The sequence below is a fragment of the Mauremys reevesii genome, linkage group 4 (genome assembly GCF_016161935.1).
Source record: "Mauremys reevesii isolate NIE-2019 linkage group 4, ASM1616193v1, whole genome shotgun sequence".
NCBI classification, from domain to species: Eukaryota; Metazoa; Chordata; order Testudines; family Geoemydidae; genus Mauremys; species Mauremys reevesii.
In genome coordinates this window covers 3,505,884-3,524,682 of record NC_052626.1, presented here as the reverse complement: position 1 = coordinate 3,524,682, position 18,799 = coordinate 3,505,884, and the positions used below count along the sequence as shown (strand labels likewise).

General features: G+C 46.4%; 1 protein-coding gene across 1 annotated transcript; it reads left to right on the top strand.

Annotated features, from left to right (window-relative positions):
• Positions 1-5: 5 nt before the first annotated feature.
• On the top strand, positions 6-18,766 carry FKBP3 (FKBP prolyl isomerase 3). Its single transcript, XM_039538481.1, has 7 exons — positions 6-215; positions 1,074-1,175; positions 2,554-2,661; positions 3,874-4,009; positions 4,973-5,040; positions 8,394-8,491; positions 18,389-18,766. Exons 1-7 carry the CDS (start codon positions 111-113, stop codon positions 18,441-18,443), a joined length of 672 nt encoding a protein of 223 aa, XP_039394415.1. The 5' UTR covers positions 6-110; the 3' UTR covers positions 18,444-18,766.
• Positions 18,767-18,799: the final 33 nt, after the last annotated feature.

Sequence of the window (18,799 nt, the reverse complement as noted above, 5' to 3'; positions counted from 1 at the left end):
CCCAGGCAGTGTCCGCAAAGCGCAGCCGCGCCCCCGCCCGCCCCTCACGCACCCGGCCACGCGCTGCGCGGGAGCCCCTGCGGCGGAGTCGGGGGGCGCGGCGCGGCAAGATGGCGGCGGCCCCGCCGCGGCAGTGGAGCGCCGAGGAGCTGCGCAGCGAGGCGCTGCCCAAGAAGGACCTGATCAAGTTCCTGCAGGAGCACGCGGCGCAGGCGGTACGGGGGGAGGGGCCGGGGCTCGCGGCTGGCTGCTCCTGAGGGCAGCTGCGCAAAGCTCGGCCGGACCCTGCGGCCACCTGGACCTGATCCCCCGGCCGGACCCCACCGTCCTCCCCAGCCCCCGCCTCTCCCCGGCCAGACCCCACCGTCTGGACCTGCCTCCTGGCCGGACCCCACCGTCCGCCCGCCCCAGCCCCCGCCTCTCCCCGGCCGGACCCCACCGTCCGCCCCAGCCCCCGCCTCTCCCCGGCCGGACCCCACCGTCCGCCCCAGCCCCCGCCTCTCCCCGGCTGGACCCCACCGTCTGGACCTGCCTCCTTGGCCGGACCCCACCCTCCGCCCGCCTCAGCTTCCCCCGCCGCCTCTCCCCGGCTGGACCTGCCTCCCTGGCCGTACCTCACCATCCGCCCCCGCCCCCGTGCCTCACCCCAGCCAGACCCCATGATTCTCTTCAGCCCGCACCCGCTAACTCACCCCGGCTGGATCCCATGCCCACCCCTGACTCCCTCCTCTTGCCCGGCCCCCTGACTGCACCCCAGCAGGACCCCCTGACCACGCCCATCTCTACCTTGGCTAGATTCCATGACACACACACATCCCCCCCCACCCCCCGGGCTGCCCCGTCTCTCGACTCCACCATATGACACTTTCACCTCCGATTCCACCCTGGCTGGGCACCCCCCCGGCACCCCAAGGATGTGACAAGTCTATCCTCTGAGAGCCTCCAACTCCCCGAGTGCCACCTGCCGCCCCCAGCAATGCCAGCACCTTGGCACTTTTGGGGCAGACTGCAGGCATGATGCTTGACACAGAACGCCCTTTCAACTCAGCTAAATTTCCCTCTCTTGTCTCTAGTTTCTTGCAGAACACAAGTTACTGGGGCAAATAAAAAATGTGGCCAAGACTGCGACCAAAGACCAGTTAGTTACGGCCTATAACCAGCTCTTTGAAACTCAGGTGGGTACCTGCCTCTCCTGGGCCTGTGTGGGACAAAGAGCCCCTTGTTATAGTGCTTGCTTGTGACTGAGAACACAGATGGTTTTCTCTCTAGCCTCATTTCCGTGTTTTCAGAACCATTTGCCTGCTTGGCTGAATTGTTCTGTAGCTGGAGCATATTTTTGACCCTTGAAAATCCAGAGCATTTGAATATATATATTTTTTTAATCTAGAGGAAAATATTTTGAATGTGTATGCCCTCAAAGCAAATTAAGATAACCAGTCATGCAAATACATCCTGTGCATCGTCAGTTGTCAGAAACAGTGTGACATCTTTTATCCTTTATAAATATCCTGCATCATTATACATATTTAAGTAACTTTCAGTTTGCAGTGTTTTAGCCACGTTGATCCCAGATTATTAGGGCGATAGGGTGGGTGAGGTGGTATATTTTATTGGACCAATTTCTGGTGATGAAAGAGGCCAGCTTTCAAGCTACACAGGCTCTTCTTCAGGTTTGGGAAAGGTACTCGGAGCATTGCAACTAAATGCAATGTAGAACGGATTGTTTAGCATAAGTAGTTACATATTCTAATCTAAGAGACCATTCAAGGTGAAGCGGCCCTTTAGTACCCCCCACAACACACACCTCAAGATCCCTGGGTCCTACACATGCCTATCACAACAGGCGGCGTACTTCATCCGGTGCACTAAATGCTCCAATAACAACTATGTGGATGAAACCAGACAGTCGCTATTCTCTTGAATGAACTCTCACAGAAAAATGATAAAAGATCACCTGTGGGCACTTTTCATGAAATGATCACCCCATTTCTGACCTCAGTTCTCATCCTCAAAGGAAACCTGTACAACACCTTCAAAAAGACGAGCCTGGGAGCTTGAATTCATAATTTTGCTAGACATTAAAAAAATCATGGTCCTAATAAAGACACTGGATTCCAGGCTTATGACAACATTCTGTAACCCACTAATCCCCCTTCTTTGTCTTATGACTGGAGCAGTGTTATCTGGCCACTTCACCTTGAATGGTCTTTTAGAGTATGTTAGCTACTTATGCTAAACAATCTGTTCCACCTTGTATTTAGCTGTGACACTCTAAGTACCTTTCCCAGATCAGAAGAACTCTGTGTAGCTTGAAAACTTCTTTTTCACCAACAGAAGTTGGTCCAATAAAAGATATTACCTCACTCCCCTTGTCTCTTTTGTATTTCAATTACATTGTAGAGCCTTAAATCTGCTGACTATTGGAATCCATGGTTGTTTCCCCTCCAGAATTGGTTCTTAAGTATATAAAAGCTGTAAAGTAGATTTTTGACAGCCTTCTGAAGGATTTCCTATCCTGTTATGTAGGAGGTAATGATAAATGCTTTCTTACAGCGCTTTAAAGGCACGGAGAGTGCAGATAAAGTAACGGAACAGGTAAAGAATATCAAGATTGATGAAGACAAGGCAAAAGAAACTAAGCCTGAAGAGACTGTTGATGAGGTTTGTATAGAAAACTACTTTCTTAGATTAGGACGATTGCCTATGTCAGTGATTCTTAACCTGGGGTGCACACACCTGCTGGGGGTGCGAGACATGCCAGATTTTTTTAGAAGGTAAATCATCGAAAACACAAATTAAGCACAGGCACATAAGTACAACTACTTTGTTTCATCAAACCTATGTATTTATTAACATTATACATTTTTTTAATGATTACTGTAATATACAAACAAAAATATATCTAGGTTTAAGGGGTGCGAGAACATATTTTGATTTTTGAGAAGGGGTGCGAGAACATATTTTGAGAACCAAAGGGGTGCAGGCTGCAGTAAAGGTTAAGAACCACTGGCCTATGTAGTAGAACAAACGCTTTCAAATGGTGAATGATAAAAGGTAGAGAATTTGAGTGGGCTGGGTTGAGGGGAATTGCTAATAGTGTGCGCAGCCTGGAATGGATCCAGACATTGATTCTGAAATTGTTTAAGCTGAACAGAACGGTTCTTGAAGTGAAGTGATATGGCGGACAAACATTCACTAGTGAGATCTTTGGTTGGATGGCAGTATCCAAGCAGAAAGTGTTAATATTACTGCAGAATGTTTCTTTTATGGGTACAATGTATCCCCTTAGCATTTTCTCTCTTGTTGGAATAGTCACTAACTGGTTGGGGTACATTTGAGGGCCAAAGCCCCAATGAAGAAACTTTCAGTGATGTTAAGAGAGCTGATCAACTTAACATACAAACTGGTAAAGAGAAATTGAGTGCTCTTGGCTTGCTTTCTCACCAGAAGTGACTGCAGTGAAGTGTTTATTTACAAGTTGTTCTTCGTAAGTCTGAATTTGTAGTTTTCTGGAAGACCCTCTTAAAAAATTGGACCTTGATTCAACTTCTCACTTACCCAGCATATTTTGAGCCAGTAGTCATTCTCATGCAGATTTCTCTCCAAAGTTTTAAATAACTTTGACATCAGGACCAATCTTGGTTTGGCATAGACTACATTTATATAACCCTTTCCTTCCCAAAGGATGCTAAAGTACGGTACAGACTATATTAATTTAAAAGCATATACGGGTGCTGTTCACCTTAGTATCTGAAAGTGGTTCATTCAGTGGCTTAAACTCAATTAACTTCAGCTGGTCCATCTTGTGCTTTGTTGGTAATTTGGGATCAGTCATTAAGATTGTGATAATTCTCTATTTCTATCTTAATTCAGGGTCCACCAAAATATACAAAGTCAATTCTGAAAAAAGGGGATAAAACTAACTTCCCCAAAAAAGGAGATGTTGTTCATTGCTGGTATACGGGAAAGTTACAGGATGGGACTGTCTTCGATACCAATATTCAAACAAGTAAGGTCACACGGATAACAAGGTCTTGCAGGTTTAAAGAGTTCAGATAGCTTACACTACATAGGAGTGGAAGAAATTAGCTGGAACGCTAGTCACCACGTTGTCTTGTTGGACAGTGTTTATGCTTCTTAAAGGCTTGAATGGCCTGGGTCCTCAGAAACTGCTCCTGCCCCCGTGTCCTGTTGAGATCAGGGTTGTCTTGCTGTCAGTTCTTTCCAAGAGAGAAAACAGGGTATTCTCTGAGGACTCACTTTTATAACATGATCCCTGCATCTTGCCATAGGCTAAGTATGGTATTTCCAGGCCATGGATAATGTGAGAGATACTGATTTAATCAGGCCTGTGGCTCTGCGGAAGGGCAGAAATAAAGGCTTTTAATTCTGAAAACTCTGTTTAGCTATAGAACCTGAGTGGTGGTAGCTTATTTAGTTCCCCATGCACGCAGCTTGTATAATATTTATCAGTTTAATGCAGAGGTGCTTTAGGGAGAAGTGTGTAAAGCCCATAGCTTATGGGGGAGACAAGTGCTAGAAATGTACATTTTGCAGCAGTTTTATAGCACTGTTAAAAGTAATAGGTTGTAATTGCAATACTATGCAAGGTTCAGCTCACTGTTTTACAATCTGCTTTTCTACTCCAGACATTCCATAGAAAGAGATCTTCTCTGTTTGTTACATCAATATCCGCTCTGGTGTTGGTGCAACTTCACTGCTTTAAAGAAACTATGTGCACTTGCATCAAAACTGAATTTGCCCCCATTGTTTTCTATTTAGCTGCTATTTTGAATGATTACATTATATGAAACATGGGGAAATCCATTTAAAGCTCATCTATAATGTATATCGTGGGGCAGTAGATATTTGTGGTGCATAACCGTAGTGGTAGTTCTAATCAGAAATATTAGTGTGAGCTAGTTAATGATTTAACTCTGGCCGAATAAATGTATATACAAATGTCTTTCAGGTTCAAAGAAGAAAAAAGGAGCCAAACCTTTAAGCTTCAAAGTTGGTGTAGGAAAAGTTATCAGAGGCGTAAGTAAACCATATAAAAGTCTGTCCGTGTGTCAAAGTCTGATGAAGTCCTCGGTCTGTAGGATTACCCTTTGGTGTGCATCTGTTGGGTGCTTCTCTGGATTGTCTGGGGAAGCGAGTGAGTTTACAGCTCTTATGCCAGTAATATGTTATATTTCAGTTTTTATATAAATGCCCTTATCTAACTTCTCAGTCTAGGCCCTCCCCATAACTAAACCTGTGGACAGCAGTATTAGAGTGTATGATCTTTGGGTCAGAGACAGTGTTTGAGATATTTCTACTGCACGTAGCACGGTGAGCCTTGATTGGAGCCCCTGCGTGCAACAGGCTGCATTCACAAAGAAACCTAACTGCTCAGGGTCCTACCATCTATCAGAATTCACAGCCCTGAGTGAGGCGCCTAAGAAAGGGATTCTCATAACTCAGCAAGCTGAGTGAGGAAGCACCTAAGCAGAAGTGTGTAATGCAGAAGAAAGGGCCGGGGCTTAGGGCCCAGATCCACAGTGGTATGCAGGTGCCTAATCCCCATGGGCCCAGATCTTAGGCACCTGATAGACATCTCTCTCTGCTTGGAATTCTCCACTGTGATATGTCTCCTGGAGTCAGGGCCTAAGTGACATCAGCCCTTTCGTGTGATATGGAGAGAGACAGGCCACTACCCCACTCTAGCCAATAGCCCAGTGGTCAGGGCACTCGTGGGATGTAAGGGTCCTGTTTTCAGATCCCTGGGAGCAGGTCTCCCATGTTCCAATTGAGTGCCCTATTGCGGGGGAGAGGGGGGTGATTCTCTGTATAAATAATTAATATTCATTAGGCCAGAGAGAGAGTTAGCGAGTATCTCACAACCCAAATGGGTGGGGAGTCAGGTTCAGGTCCCTGCTCCAGTGAATACTTCAGGTTTTTTTACACAGTGGACCAGCACCAACAGAAGAGAGACCTGCCACAGACTAGTCATGCACTCTCCTGGAATGTGGGGGCCCTGGGCCCAAATCTCTGATCCAGATCAGGCTGAGTAGCCATCACACTAGCCAGGTCAGGGCCCTAGCCATGGAGCTGTTTGGTATTCGGATACAGATAGACAGCCCCCAGAATTCCCAGCTTTGCCCTGGGCTGTTGTATGCAGGTTAGGTCTGCTGAGAGCATACATACCAGACGCCCAGCAGGCGAGAGATGCGGAGGAATCTGATAAAGCTTCCCTGAGCCAGGACTCCGACCAGCTTGCCCACCAGTGGAAACCTATGCGCGTAGTGGTGATTTAGGTGCCTAGAATAGTGGCACCCAAACTTTAACAACCTGTGGACCCCTTTCACTGAAATGTCAAGTCTCGCAAACCCCCTCCTAAAAACGAGTATTTCCAGGGATTTTCTCCTTTACCTGAGTATAAATTATAAAAGCATGCTTAATACACACTATTTACTATTTATTAATTATCATTACAGTATTTTTATAACATTATGAAAACAGCAACACTCTTCCAAGATCTTTCGTAGCTTGTATCACTTTGAATAAGCCTGTTATAAGACAAGGCTCCTATGTTTCATCAAGGAGTATCGGATGTGAAACACCACGAAGGTATTTAAGAAGCCAACTCAAAGAGCTCCTCCTACACAAGCATTCAGGTCTTGAGCAGTCCAGGCAAACAACTTGTTCTTCATAATAATTTTTAAAACAATACTAGCTGCCTATTTAATTTTAAAAACAGCAAAAAATATCCACCTCCCTTTCCATTTCTTATAAGGAGTCTTGAAGTTTAAATCTCCTCAGTGTGATAGACATGCTTGCTTTGATCTGCTTAGCTCTTGGAAGTCCAGGGGCTCCAGGCTGCTGGCCCCATGCTGCCCAGGGTCCCTAGGGACGGTTCTGTCCGCCATTAGGGATTTTTTCCCTCAAGACCCCCTGTAACATTTTGTGAACCCCCAGGGGCTCACGAACCCCAGTTTGGAAACCACTGGCCTAGAGGATTTGGTGGCATCTGAGTGGTGGTTTTGTGAATGTCAATTGTGCCTAAAGAAGCATCTAGGCACCCAAGTCTCTTGTGCATCTAGCTCTACCACAATGCAGTATGTGCTGGTTCCAGTAACCCGACAAGTCAGTCAACATATCCTTGTCTCCCACCAGAGCCCCTCTTCTACACACTCAGTCACCCCTCATGCCAAAGCTAAACAGAATCCTGAAAGTCCCCACGCCCTGGTGCCTGTTATGTTGTCAGAAGAACAGTTGTGTGTCTGGATTTCACTTCAGAACTCTGAAGAGCTAATCACACTTTTGTACTTAAGCTTGATCCTTGCACAAGGCACAGCATGGAGCTCCAGATTGTCACTAGTGCACGTGAAGGCTGCTTTTAAAAGGATGGGTAGCTAAGTAAAGCACTAGGTATAGTCCTCTGGGCAAAGCAGATGTGTCAAGCCCTTTACACAACTGTCTGCCTACTTTTCCTGGAGAGCCTAGAGAATGTAGTGTGGGTGTGTCTGAGGAGATGTGGGTGTATCCTCTTACAATGAAGTGCTTAGCTACAGCCCTGCTTTTTGCCTCCCATCTGCTAGTGGGCAGCAGTAACTTGGTGGCTTCTCAGTGCAGGATCAGGTTCCTCACTAGTGCTATGTATGACCGCTGTGGCTCTGTGTGGATGTACTGTGACAGCTACTCGGGGGGGGGGGGGGACGGGACGACGACCCCCAAAATGTCATTGGTCTTGTGCCCACTGCTGCAAGGAAACACTTGCTTCAGTTTTTTGTTACAAGCTTTAGTCTTGCTGTAACACTTCCATGCTTGGATTGTTGCCATACACCTCAAACAGCTGAGATCTGAACACCACCTGTTCATTGTGATAAGCTGATATGGTGCTAAACTCTGAACACTAGCTAAGTAGTTTGGCATGGGGTGGGACAAGCACTGAGATAAAATTAGTTATCAAATTTTATAAAGCCTGGCTGGATAACAGCTTATCTGTACATCCCAAAATGAGTGGAATCTCTGAAAACAAACACTGAGTTTCATACTCTTATTGAAATAAGAAAGATTCAGCCTACTAGTATCTTCACATCGGGATAATAAACTTTAGAGACTAGTTTCCACTGTTCTGTGTGTTCCTGGGCTATAAATCCAAATCTGTGGCAGTAAATCCTAGACCACCTCTTGAGCAGGTGTTGCTGTGGGAACATTTTCATTTTTTAAAAGGAAAAATCCAATTGTCAACCACTACTGCTTGGAAGGCCATCTGCAGTTAGTTAAGCTGCAAGCTGGGAAGCGTTTACTGGCTCAGAGCCCAGGCACTTAAAAGGATAGAGTTGGAAATGTGGAATTTATATCGTTTTTTGAAGTTCATATTACAACATACTTTTTTTTTTTTTTAGTGGGATGAAGCTCTGTTGACGATGACTAAAGGGGAGAAGGCTCATCTGGAAATTGAACCTGAATGGGCTTATGGGAAGAAAGGGCAGCCTGATGCCAAGTATCCTTTTACTTGAAAATATGAACAGGATTGAATGTACCTTTTGAGAACGTACTTTTTGTTCTTAAAGTCTCTGTGCAGTAAGATCTTCCCTTCTGGAAACATATAACCAAGGCAAAGATGGATTTCTGGCGGGGTGTACATTGGCAACACGGTGCTTGAGACCATGGTGTAGGGAGGAGAGGTTTAGATTTATTAGAAACGGGGAAAACTTTTGGGATGGGGGAGCCTATACAGGAAAGATGGGCTCCACCTAAACCAAAGTGGATCCAGACTGCTGGCACTTAACATTAAAAAGATTGCAGAGCAGTTTTTAAACTAAGAGCTGGGGGAAAGCCAATTGCTGCAGAGGAGCACATGGATCGGACAGAGACCTCTCTTAGAGAAGAGTCTATTGATAGAGATTCTGTAGGTTTTAGTCAGGAGGTGAGGATGGAAGAGGATAAAGTAAGGGCCAGATCAGACGAGAAACATTCACATAAAAAGAATCTGACACATCAGAAAAGGGCAGACAAACAGCGACAAGTTTTTAAAGTGCTTGTACACAAATGCTAGAAATCTAAATAATAAGATTGGTGAACTAGAGTGCCTTGTGTTAAAGGAGGATATTGCTATAATAGGCATCACAGAAACTTGGTGGAGTGAGGACAATCAATGAGACACAATCATTCCGGGGTACAAAATGTATTGGAAGGACAGAGCAGGTCGTGCGAGGGAGGAAAGGGGAGTGACACTATATGTGAAAGAAAATGTAGAATCAAATGAAGTAAAAATCTTAAACGAATCCACATGTTCCATAAAATCTCTATGGATGTGTAGATGGGCCGACTCACCCCTGCGGCGCCTCCTGCTGGTGACTCCTGGGAATTAGCTCCATTCCAGCTCTGGAGCGCCCTCTGCAGGCTGGTGATCTGCCTGTCCTCTGGCCCCTCCCTGGACCCGGTGCCCTTTTACATGGGGTGCTGACCCCCTGGCAGTAACCCCTTTCTCTCTGCGTCTCCCCTCCCCAGGGAACCCTCACGCTCTATCCCTACCTTGCCTCAGTGTATGGCTACTGCCAGTCATTGTCTAGCCCCATGCCCTGGAGCAGACTGCAGTATCAGCCACTCATCACTGGCAAGGAGGGTTTGGGCCTGCTGCCTTGGCCTACCCCTGGGCTGCCCTCTGCAACCCCCAGTACCTGTTAGCCCTTCGCTAGGCCGCAGCCTGGGGCTTTCCAGGCAGGAGCTCCCCAGCTCCTCTGCCTGTCCCCAGTCCTGCACCCCTCAGGTACTTTGTAGCTCCCTGCAGCCAGGCCCATCTCCCTCTACAGGCAGAGGGAGACTGTTTGGGCTTCTGGCTCACAGCCTCTTATAGGGGCCAGCTGGGCCTGATTGGAGCATGGCCACAGCTGAGCCTGCTTTCCCCAATCAGCCCAGGCTTCTTGCCCCAGCCTAAAGGCTGCTTTCTCCAGCCACAACCCCTTCCCAGGGCTGTTTTTAACCGCTTCAGGGCAGGAGCAGAGGTCCACCCTGCTACAGGATAGTAATTCCATGCTCTAATAAGAATTATAACAGTAGGGATCTATTATCGACCACCTGACCCGAACAGTGATAGTGATGATGAAATGCCAAGGGAAATTAGAGAGGCTATCAAAATAAGAAACTCAGTAATAGTGGGGGATTTCAATTATCCCCTTATTGACTGGGTACATGTCACCTCAGGATGAAATGCAGACACTAAATTTCTCGATACTTTAAATGACCGCTTCTTGGAGCAGCTGGTATGGGAACCCACAAGGGGAGAGGCAATTCTCAATTTAGTCCTGAGTGGAGCGCAGGATCTGGTCCAAGAGGTAACTATAACAGGACCGCTTGGAAATAGTGACCATAATATAACAACATTTACCATTCTTGTGGTGGGAAGAACATCTCAACGGCCCAACACTGTGGCATTTAATTTCAGAAAGGGGGACTATGCAAAAATGAGGTTAGTTAAACAGAAATTAAAAGGTACAGTGACTAGAGTGAAATCCCTGCAAGCTGCATGGACACTTTTCAAAGACACCATAATAGAGGCCCAACTTAAATGTATACCCCAATTTAAAAAACACAGTAAAAGAACTAAAAAAGAGCCACCATGAATTAACCATGTAAAAGAAGCAGTGAGAGATAAAAAGGCATCTTTTAAAAAGTGGAAGTCGAATCCTAGTGAGGTAAATAGAAAGCATAAACACTGCTAAATTAAGTGCAAGAGTGTAATAAGAAAAGCCAAAGAGGAGTTTGAAGAACGGCTAGCCAAAAACTCCAAAGGTAATAACAAAATGTTTAAGAACATCAGAAGCAGGAAGCCTGCTAAACAACCAGTGGGGCCCCTGGATGATCGAGCTACAAAAGGAACGCTTAAAGATGATAAAGTCATTGCGGAGAAACTACATTAATTCTTTGCTTCGGTCTTCACGGCTGAGGATGTTAGGGAGATTCCCAAACCTGAGCTGGCTTTTGTAGGTGACAAATCTGAGGAACTGTCACAGATTGAAGTGTCACTAGAGGAGGTTTTGGAATTAATTGATAAACTCAACATTAACAAGTCACCGGGACCAGATGGCATTCACCCAAGAGTTCTGAAAGAACTCAAATGTGAAGTTGCAGAACTATTAACTAAGATTTGTAACCTGTCCTTTAAATCGGCTTCTGTACCCAATGACTGGAAGATAGCTAATGTAACGCCAATATTTAAAAAGGGCTCTAGAGGTGATCCCGGCAATTACAGACCGGTAAGTCTAACGTCGGTACCGGGCAAATTAGTTGAAACAATCATAAAGAATAAAATTCAGACACATAGAAGAACATAAATTGTTGGGCAAAAGTCAACATGGTTTCTGTAAAGGGAAATCGTGTCTTACTAATCTATTAGGGTTCTTTGAAGGGGTCAACAAACGTGGACAAGGTGTACTTGAACTTTCAGGAACAGTGAACATAGTGTACTTGAACTTTCAGGAAGACTTTGACAAGATTCCTCATCATGGGCTCTTAAGCAAAGTAAGCTGCCATGGGACAAGAGTTAAGTTGGGGGCTATCCAGTTTATTGCACTGAGTGTTGCATGTATGATTACCTGCCCTGTGGGCGGGTGGCGTATGTGTGCAGTCGGTGCAAGGAGCTCCTGGCCCTCAGAGACCATGTACGGACTTTGGAGGCCAGGGTGGCGGAACTGGAGGAGCTAAGAGAGGCAGAGAGGTATGTCGATGAGGCTTTCCGGGACACTAGAATTGTCCCACCTCCGCTCAGACAGCCCCTGTGCTGTTGAGGAGGAAGAAGGGCCCAGGGAAGCAGAGCAGTCAATGGGAGCAGAGGGAAACCTTCCTGTAGTTGGGACCCTCCTTCCAAATGGTGCTGGGGTTGCCTCTCGCACTGAGGTTGCCTCTCCGGGGGAGGGAACTCCAGTTTCTAGGAAAAGGCAGGTGTTAGTAATGGGAGATTCGATTATTAGAAACGTAGATAGCTGGGTCTGTGATGACCAGGAGAACCGTATGGTGACTTGCCTGCCTGGTGCGAAGGTTGCGGATCTCTCGAGGCATCTAGATAGACTTATGTGTAGTGCTGGGGAGGAGCCGGTGGTCGTGGTACATGTAGGTACCAATGACATAGGGAAGGGTAGGAGAGATGTCCTGGAAGCCAAATTTAGGCTGCTAGGGAAGAGACTGAAATCCAGGACCTCTATGGTGGCATTCTCAGAAATGCTCCCAGTTCCACGCGCAGGGCCAGGTAGGCAGGCGGAGCTTCAGAGTCTCAATGCGTGGATGAGACAATGGTGTAGAGAGGAGGGGTTCACGTTCATTAGGAACTGGGGAAACTTCTGGGATGGGAGGAGCCTATACAGGAGAGATGGGCTCCACCTAAACCAAAGTGGAACCAGACTGCTGGCACTAAACATTAAAAAGGTTGTAGAGCAGTTTTTAAACTAGGAGATGGGGGAAAGCCGACTGCTGCAGCGGAGCGTGTGGATCGGACACTGACTTCTCTTAGGGGAGAGTCTGATGATAGTCAGGAGCAGAGGACTGAAAAATATAATGTAAGGGCCGGATCAGATGATAAACAGTCACATAAAAAAGAATCTGGCACATCAGAAAAAGGCAGGCTAATAAACAGGGACAAGTTTCTAAAGTGCTTGTACACAAATGCCAGAAGTCTAAATAATAAGATGGGTGAACTAGAGTGCCTTGTGATAAAGGAGGATAGAGATACAATAGGCATCACAGAAACCTGGTGGACTGAGAGCAATCAATGGGACACAATCATTCCGGGGTACAAAATATATCGGAAGGACAGAACAGGTCGTGCAGGGGGAGGAGTGGCACTATATGTGAAAGAAAGTGTAGATTCAAATGAAGTAAAAATCTTAAGCGAATTCACATGTTCCATAGAGTCTCTATGGATAGAAATTTCATGCTCTAGTAAAAATATAACATTAGGGATCTATCATCGACCACCTGACCAGGACAATAATAGTGACGATGAAATGCTACGGGAAATTAGAGAAGTTATCAAAATTAAGAACCCGATAATAGTGGGGGATTTCAGTTATCCCCATATTGACTGGGAACATTTCACTTCAGGACGAAATGCAGAGATAAAATTTCTCGATACTTTAAATGACTGCTTCATGGAGCAGCTGGTACGGGAACCCACAAGGGGAGAGGCAACTCTAGATTTAATCCTGAGTGGAGCGCAGGAGCTGGTCCAAGAGGTAACTATAGCAGGACCACTTGGAAATAGTGACCATAATACAATAACATTCAACATCCCTGTGGTGGGAAGAACACCTCAACTGCCCAACACTGTGGCATTCAATTTCAAAAGGGGGAACTATACAAAAATGAGGGGGTTAGTTAGACAAAAGTTAAAAGGTACAGTGACTAAAGTGAAATCCCTGCAAGTTGCGTGGGCCCTTTTTAAAGACACCATAATAGAGGGCCAACTTCAATGTATACCCCAAATTAAGAAAAACAGTAAAAGAACTAAAAAAGAGCCACCGTGGCTTAACAACCATGTAAAAGAAGCAGTGAGAGATAAAGACTTCTTTTAAAAAGTGGAAGTCAAATCCTAGTGAGGCAAATAGAAAGGAGCACAAACACTGCCAACTTAAGTGCAAGAGTGTAATAAGAAAAGCCAAAGAGGAGTTTGAAGAACGGCTAGCCAAAAACTCCAAAGCTAATAACAAAATGTTTTTTAAGTACATCAGAAGCAGGAAGCCTGCTAAACAACCAGTGGGGCCCCTTGATGATCAAAATACAAAAGGAGCGCTTAAAGACGATAAAATCATTGCGGAGAAACTAAATGGATTCTTTGCTTCAGTCGTCACGGCTGAGGATGTTAGGGAGATTCCCAAACCTGAGCTGGCTTTTGTAGGTGACAAATCTGAGGAACTGTCACAGATTGAAGTGTCACTAGAGGAGGTTTTGGAATTAATTGATAAACTCAACATTAACAAGTCACCGGGACCAGATGGCATTCACCCAAGAGTTCTGAAAGAACTCAAATGTGAAGTTGCGGAACTATTAACTAAGATTTGTAACCTGTCCTTTACATCGGCTTCGGTACCCAGTGACTGGAAGATAGCTAATGTAACGCCAATATTTAAAAAGGGCTCTAGAGGTGATCCCGGCAATTACAGACCGGTAAGTCTAACGTCGGTACCGGGCAAATTAGTTGAAACAATAGTAAAGAAAAAAATTGTCAGACACATAGAAAAACATAAACTCTTGAGCGATAGTCAACATGGTTTCTGTAAAGGGAAATCGTGTCTTACTAATCTATTAGAGTTCTTTGAAGGGTTCAACAAACATGTGGACAAGGGGGATCCGGTGGACATAGTGTACTTAGATTTCCAGAAAGCCTTTGACAAGGTCCCTCACCAAAGGCTCTTACGTAAATTAAGCTGTCATGGGATAAAAGGGAAGGTCCTTTCATGGACTGAGAACTGGTTAAAAGACAGGGAACAAAGGGTAGGAATTAATGGTAAATTCTCAGAATGGAGAGGGGTAACTAGTGGTGTTCCCCAAGGGTCAGTCCTAGGACCAATCCTATTCAATTTATTCATAAATGATCTGGAGAAAGGGGTAAACAGTGAGGTGGCAAAGTTTGCAGATGATACTAAACTGCTCAAGATAGTAAAGTCCAAAGCAGATTGTGAAGAACTTCAAAAAGATCTCACAAAACTAAGTGATTGGGCAACAAAATGGCAAATGGAATTTAATGTGGATAAATGTAAAGTAATGCACGTTGGAAAAAATAACCCCAACTATACATACAACATGATGGGGGCTAATTTAGCTACAATGAGTCAGGAAAAAGATCTTGGAGTCATCGTGGATAGTTCTCTGAAGATGTCCACGCAGTGTGCAGGAGGCGGTCAAAAAAGCAAACAGAATGTTAGGAATCGTTAAAAAGGGGATAGAGAATAAGACTGAGAATATATTATTGCCCTTATATAAATCCATGGTACGCCCACATCTCGAATACTGTGTACAGATGTGGTCTCACCTCAAAAAAGATATTCTAGCACTAGAAAAGGTTCAGAAAAGGGCAACTAAAATGATTAGGGGATTAGAGAGGGTCCCATACGAGGAAAGATTAAAGAGGCTAGGACTCTTCAGCTTGGAAAAGAGAAGACTAAGGGGGGACATGATAGAGATATAAAATCATGAGTGATGTTGAGAAAGTAGATAAGGAAAAGTTATTTACTTATTCCCATAATACAAGAACTAGGGGTCACCAAATGAAATTAATAGGTAGCAGGTTTAAAACAAATAAAAGGAAGTTCTTCTTCACGCAGCGCACAGTCAACTTGTGGAACTCCTTACCTGAGGAGGTTGTGAAGGCTAGGACTATAACAATGTTTAAAAGGGGACTGGATAAATTCATGGTGGCTAAGTCCATAAATGGCTATTAGCTAGGATGGGTAAGAATGGTGTCCCTAGCCTCTGTTCGTCAGAGGATGGAGATGGATGGCAGGAGAGAGATCACTTGATCATTGCCTGTTAGGTTCACTCCCTCTGGGGCACCTGGCATTGGCCACTGTCAGTAGACAGATACTGGGCTAGATGGACCTTTGGTCTGACCCGGTACGGCCTTTCTTATGTTCTTAAGTTTCTTTCATGGATCAGTAACTGGTTAAAAGGAGGGTGACCATATTTCCCTATGCTGAATATAGGACACCTGGTAAAATAACTTGTATTCAAGCAAGTTCAATGGCAATCAGTCAGAACTATGCAGTACAAACATTCAGATTAACATCCAGTTGACTGAGCCCCTGTTAAAAAGAATCCAACTCCACAGTATTTTTTTATTTACCTTCTTATCTTTAAAGCTTTAGGGTTCACATGGGGAGAGGTGACACTCCCACACACCTCTCACATGGGCCGGGGGTGACCAGCCAACCTGACCCTCCCTGCCCAGCCCTCTCCGCTCTCAGTGCCTGGCTGGGCCCTTGGGACAGACCTGCCTCTCTTGGTATTTGGCACATGTGGGGCGCACACAGGATCACATGCCACCCCCTCCCCCCAGATTTCTGCCAGGTTCACACCAGAATGTAGCTAGCAGCAGCCTTTCAGCACTGTGCGGGAGGGAAGGGATGGGATCTGCTTCCAACTGTGGGCGAGGGATGACCTGGCCTGAGTCTTTGCAGAGCTCATCTCTTCTTCCACTCCCCAGTGGCTGGAAGCAGCTTGTCCCTTCCTGCCTGCACAGTGTTGAAAGGCACCTGACACCTCCAGGCTGCTGCTGGCCACCGAGATAACCCAGCTACTCTCTGTCCCCTGGTTACAGTGCAGGCAGGAAGGGGTTAAGCCCTATGGATGCATTGTGCACCAGGGAACCTGACTGCAGGAGCTTCAGCAAACCTCAGCAGGGGAGGGTGCCTAGGGGACAGAGCAGCCCTTCACCCCCTGGGGGCAGGATCCAGGGGTGGGGGGTGAAGAGAGTACTAAGCCCTTGCCTGCGGGGCTGCTGTGGAGCCTAAAGGTTCAGGGTGCAAACAGGCTGGAAATTGCTTGTCTCCCCACTCCAGAGCTTTGCTGAGGGGCGGAGAGGCTGCCCTGAGCCAGCGCTGTGTGGGGCTTTGGCACATGCAGGGCTTGGCTCCTCCTGGCCAGCGCCCTAGGCTGGAGGGTCTTAGGCTTTCCCGGGGCGCTGACCCAGCCAGAGGCAGTGGGGGAAGGAAGGAGCCTGCCGGCCAGGCTGTTGGTGACTGAGTGCTCTGACCAGGGGCTGGTTCTCCGCACAGCGCTGGGAGCGGCGTGTGCCCTGCTGGGGAGGATATGGGGGAGCAGCGGGGCTGGAGAGGGGGTAAAAGGGCAAAGCAGAGAGAGGACAGCGAGAGGGGGAGCATGTAAAGGGCCGATGGGTGGGCAGCAGAGATGACATGTAACTGGCTGCTACCTGGCATCTGCCCCCACTCACCAGCTACCGCAGCATGTGCCATCCGGAACAGGATGGGGGGTGGTTCCCTGCTGGCCAAGAGCCAGCATGGAGCAGGGGGAGCAGCTGTCCCCGTGCACTGCATCTTCACCCCACCACCAGCCTTGCACAGCCACCCTTATCACTGGCCACTGGACCCCCCACTCACCACGGGTGGGTGAGCGGCTGGTGAGTAGTGAACTGGCCAGCAGCAGGATTCGCCAGTACTGATGGGGATGGGAGACAGAAAATACCGGATATTTGCCTGTTTTTAAGAAATTGAGACACCTGCAAGCAGGGCTTAAATATGGGACTGTCCCTTTAAAAATGGGACACCTGGTCACCCTAGTTAAAAGAGACACATGCACAGTCAATCAGTGGAACTCCTGGATGGGATGTTATGAAGGTCAAAACTATAACTGGGTTCAAAAAAGATAAGTTCATGGAGGACAGGTCCATCAATGGCTATTAGCCAAGATGGTCAGGGATGCAGCCCCGTGCTCTGGGTGTCCCTAAACCTGTGACTGCCAGAAATTGGGAATGGATGATGGGCTGGATCACTTGATTACCTGTTCTGTTCATTCTCTCTGGCACTGACCACCGTCAGAAGACTGGGCCACGTGGACCACTGGTCTGACCCAGTCTGGTCGTTCTTATGTTCTTACCAGTCAGGAGGTGGGAGAAAGGGAGGAGTCTGCTGCCATTGCTTCAGTAGCAGTTAGGAAAAGGGGCAGTAGTGAGATTCAGATGTGCTTATGTTCCAGAATGGCTCTGGCTGGAGGACACAAGGAGCAAATGGGAGTGGGCTGACCTGCTGAACACTCCCTATGGCTCTGTTCCTTGCTAGCTGTAGGAGGGGGAGAAAGGGAAAATGCCCCCTCTGTCTCCAGCCTCGCAACTTGGCCCCCCTTTCCCAGAACTAACGGAAGTGACATGACTGTTTGGAGGCTACAGTTTTCCCCTTGCTCCTGCTTTGTGGCTCTTTTTGGATCTGCCGATGAGACACGTCGATGCTCTGTCCAGAATCTTGTGCTACTTTCCTCCCTCTTCTTCCTAGAAGCTGAATCAGCACCATTAATAGTACCCTAAAATGGGGAAGAGTTATGGCTTTATACTCCTGACTTGCTTACATCACTACCCTAGCTGGGCTTTACAAGAGGGAAAGTCTCATGCCACAAGCATTTCATTAAGAGCTTGTGAAACCTGCTTGCCAAAGAGTTGGCACTGAGTGTTTAATATGATCACTGCCATGTTACAGATATAGTGAGTGATTTAATAGCCTGGTTTTAGTATGTAAACTAGTGGAGGTGAAAACTTCTTGCCAGAGGTTACTGAAATGTCAAACTCAAAAGTGTCAGGTTGAACAGCGGAGGGGGAGGGGGGTAAATCACAAGTTATGTCTAGCCAGTTTATACATCCACCTGGATTGTGTTAAAATGTCTTTAACACTTGTGCAAACAGGATTCCTCCAAATGCAAAGCTCTTTTTCGAAGTTGAATTGGTGGATATTGATTGATATGAAGAACTTGTTTCTTCAGTGCTGTGAATTCATCAATAAGTGAGAAGACATCTGCCGACTGCAATTCTGTTCTTACAGCTTCAGGAAATAGTCACAACGGTGGCCTTCTGTTTTGAAAATCATTTTGTTTTTCCCCCAATCGCTGTACAGTAAAACATCACTAAAGAAAATAGAGATTATACATGCAGGTAGTTTAGCTGACTTTTTTTTCGCTTGTGCTTCCATACTTCAGTAGACTTATCTGGAAAATCTGTTGTTCTGCAGTGGAAGCAGACATTGTGTAAATCACACTTACAAATAAACCCAATCTGTTGCAACAAGGGGGAAGGGAAACACTTAAATTTTGCCAGCAT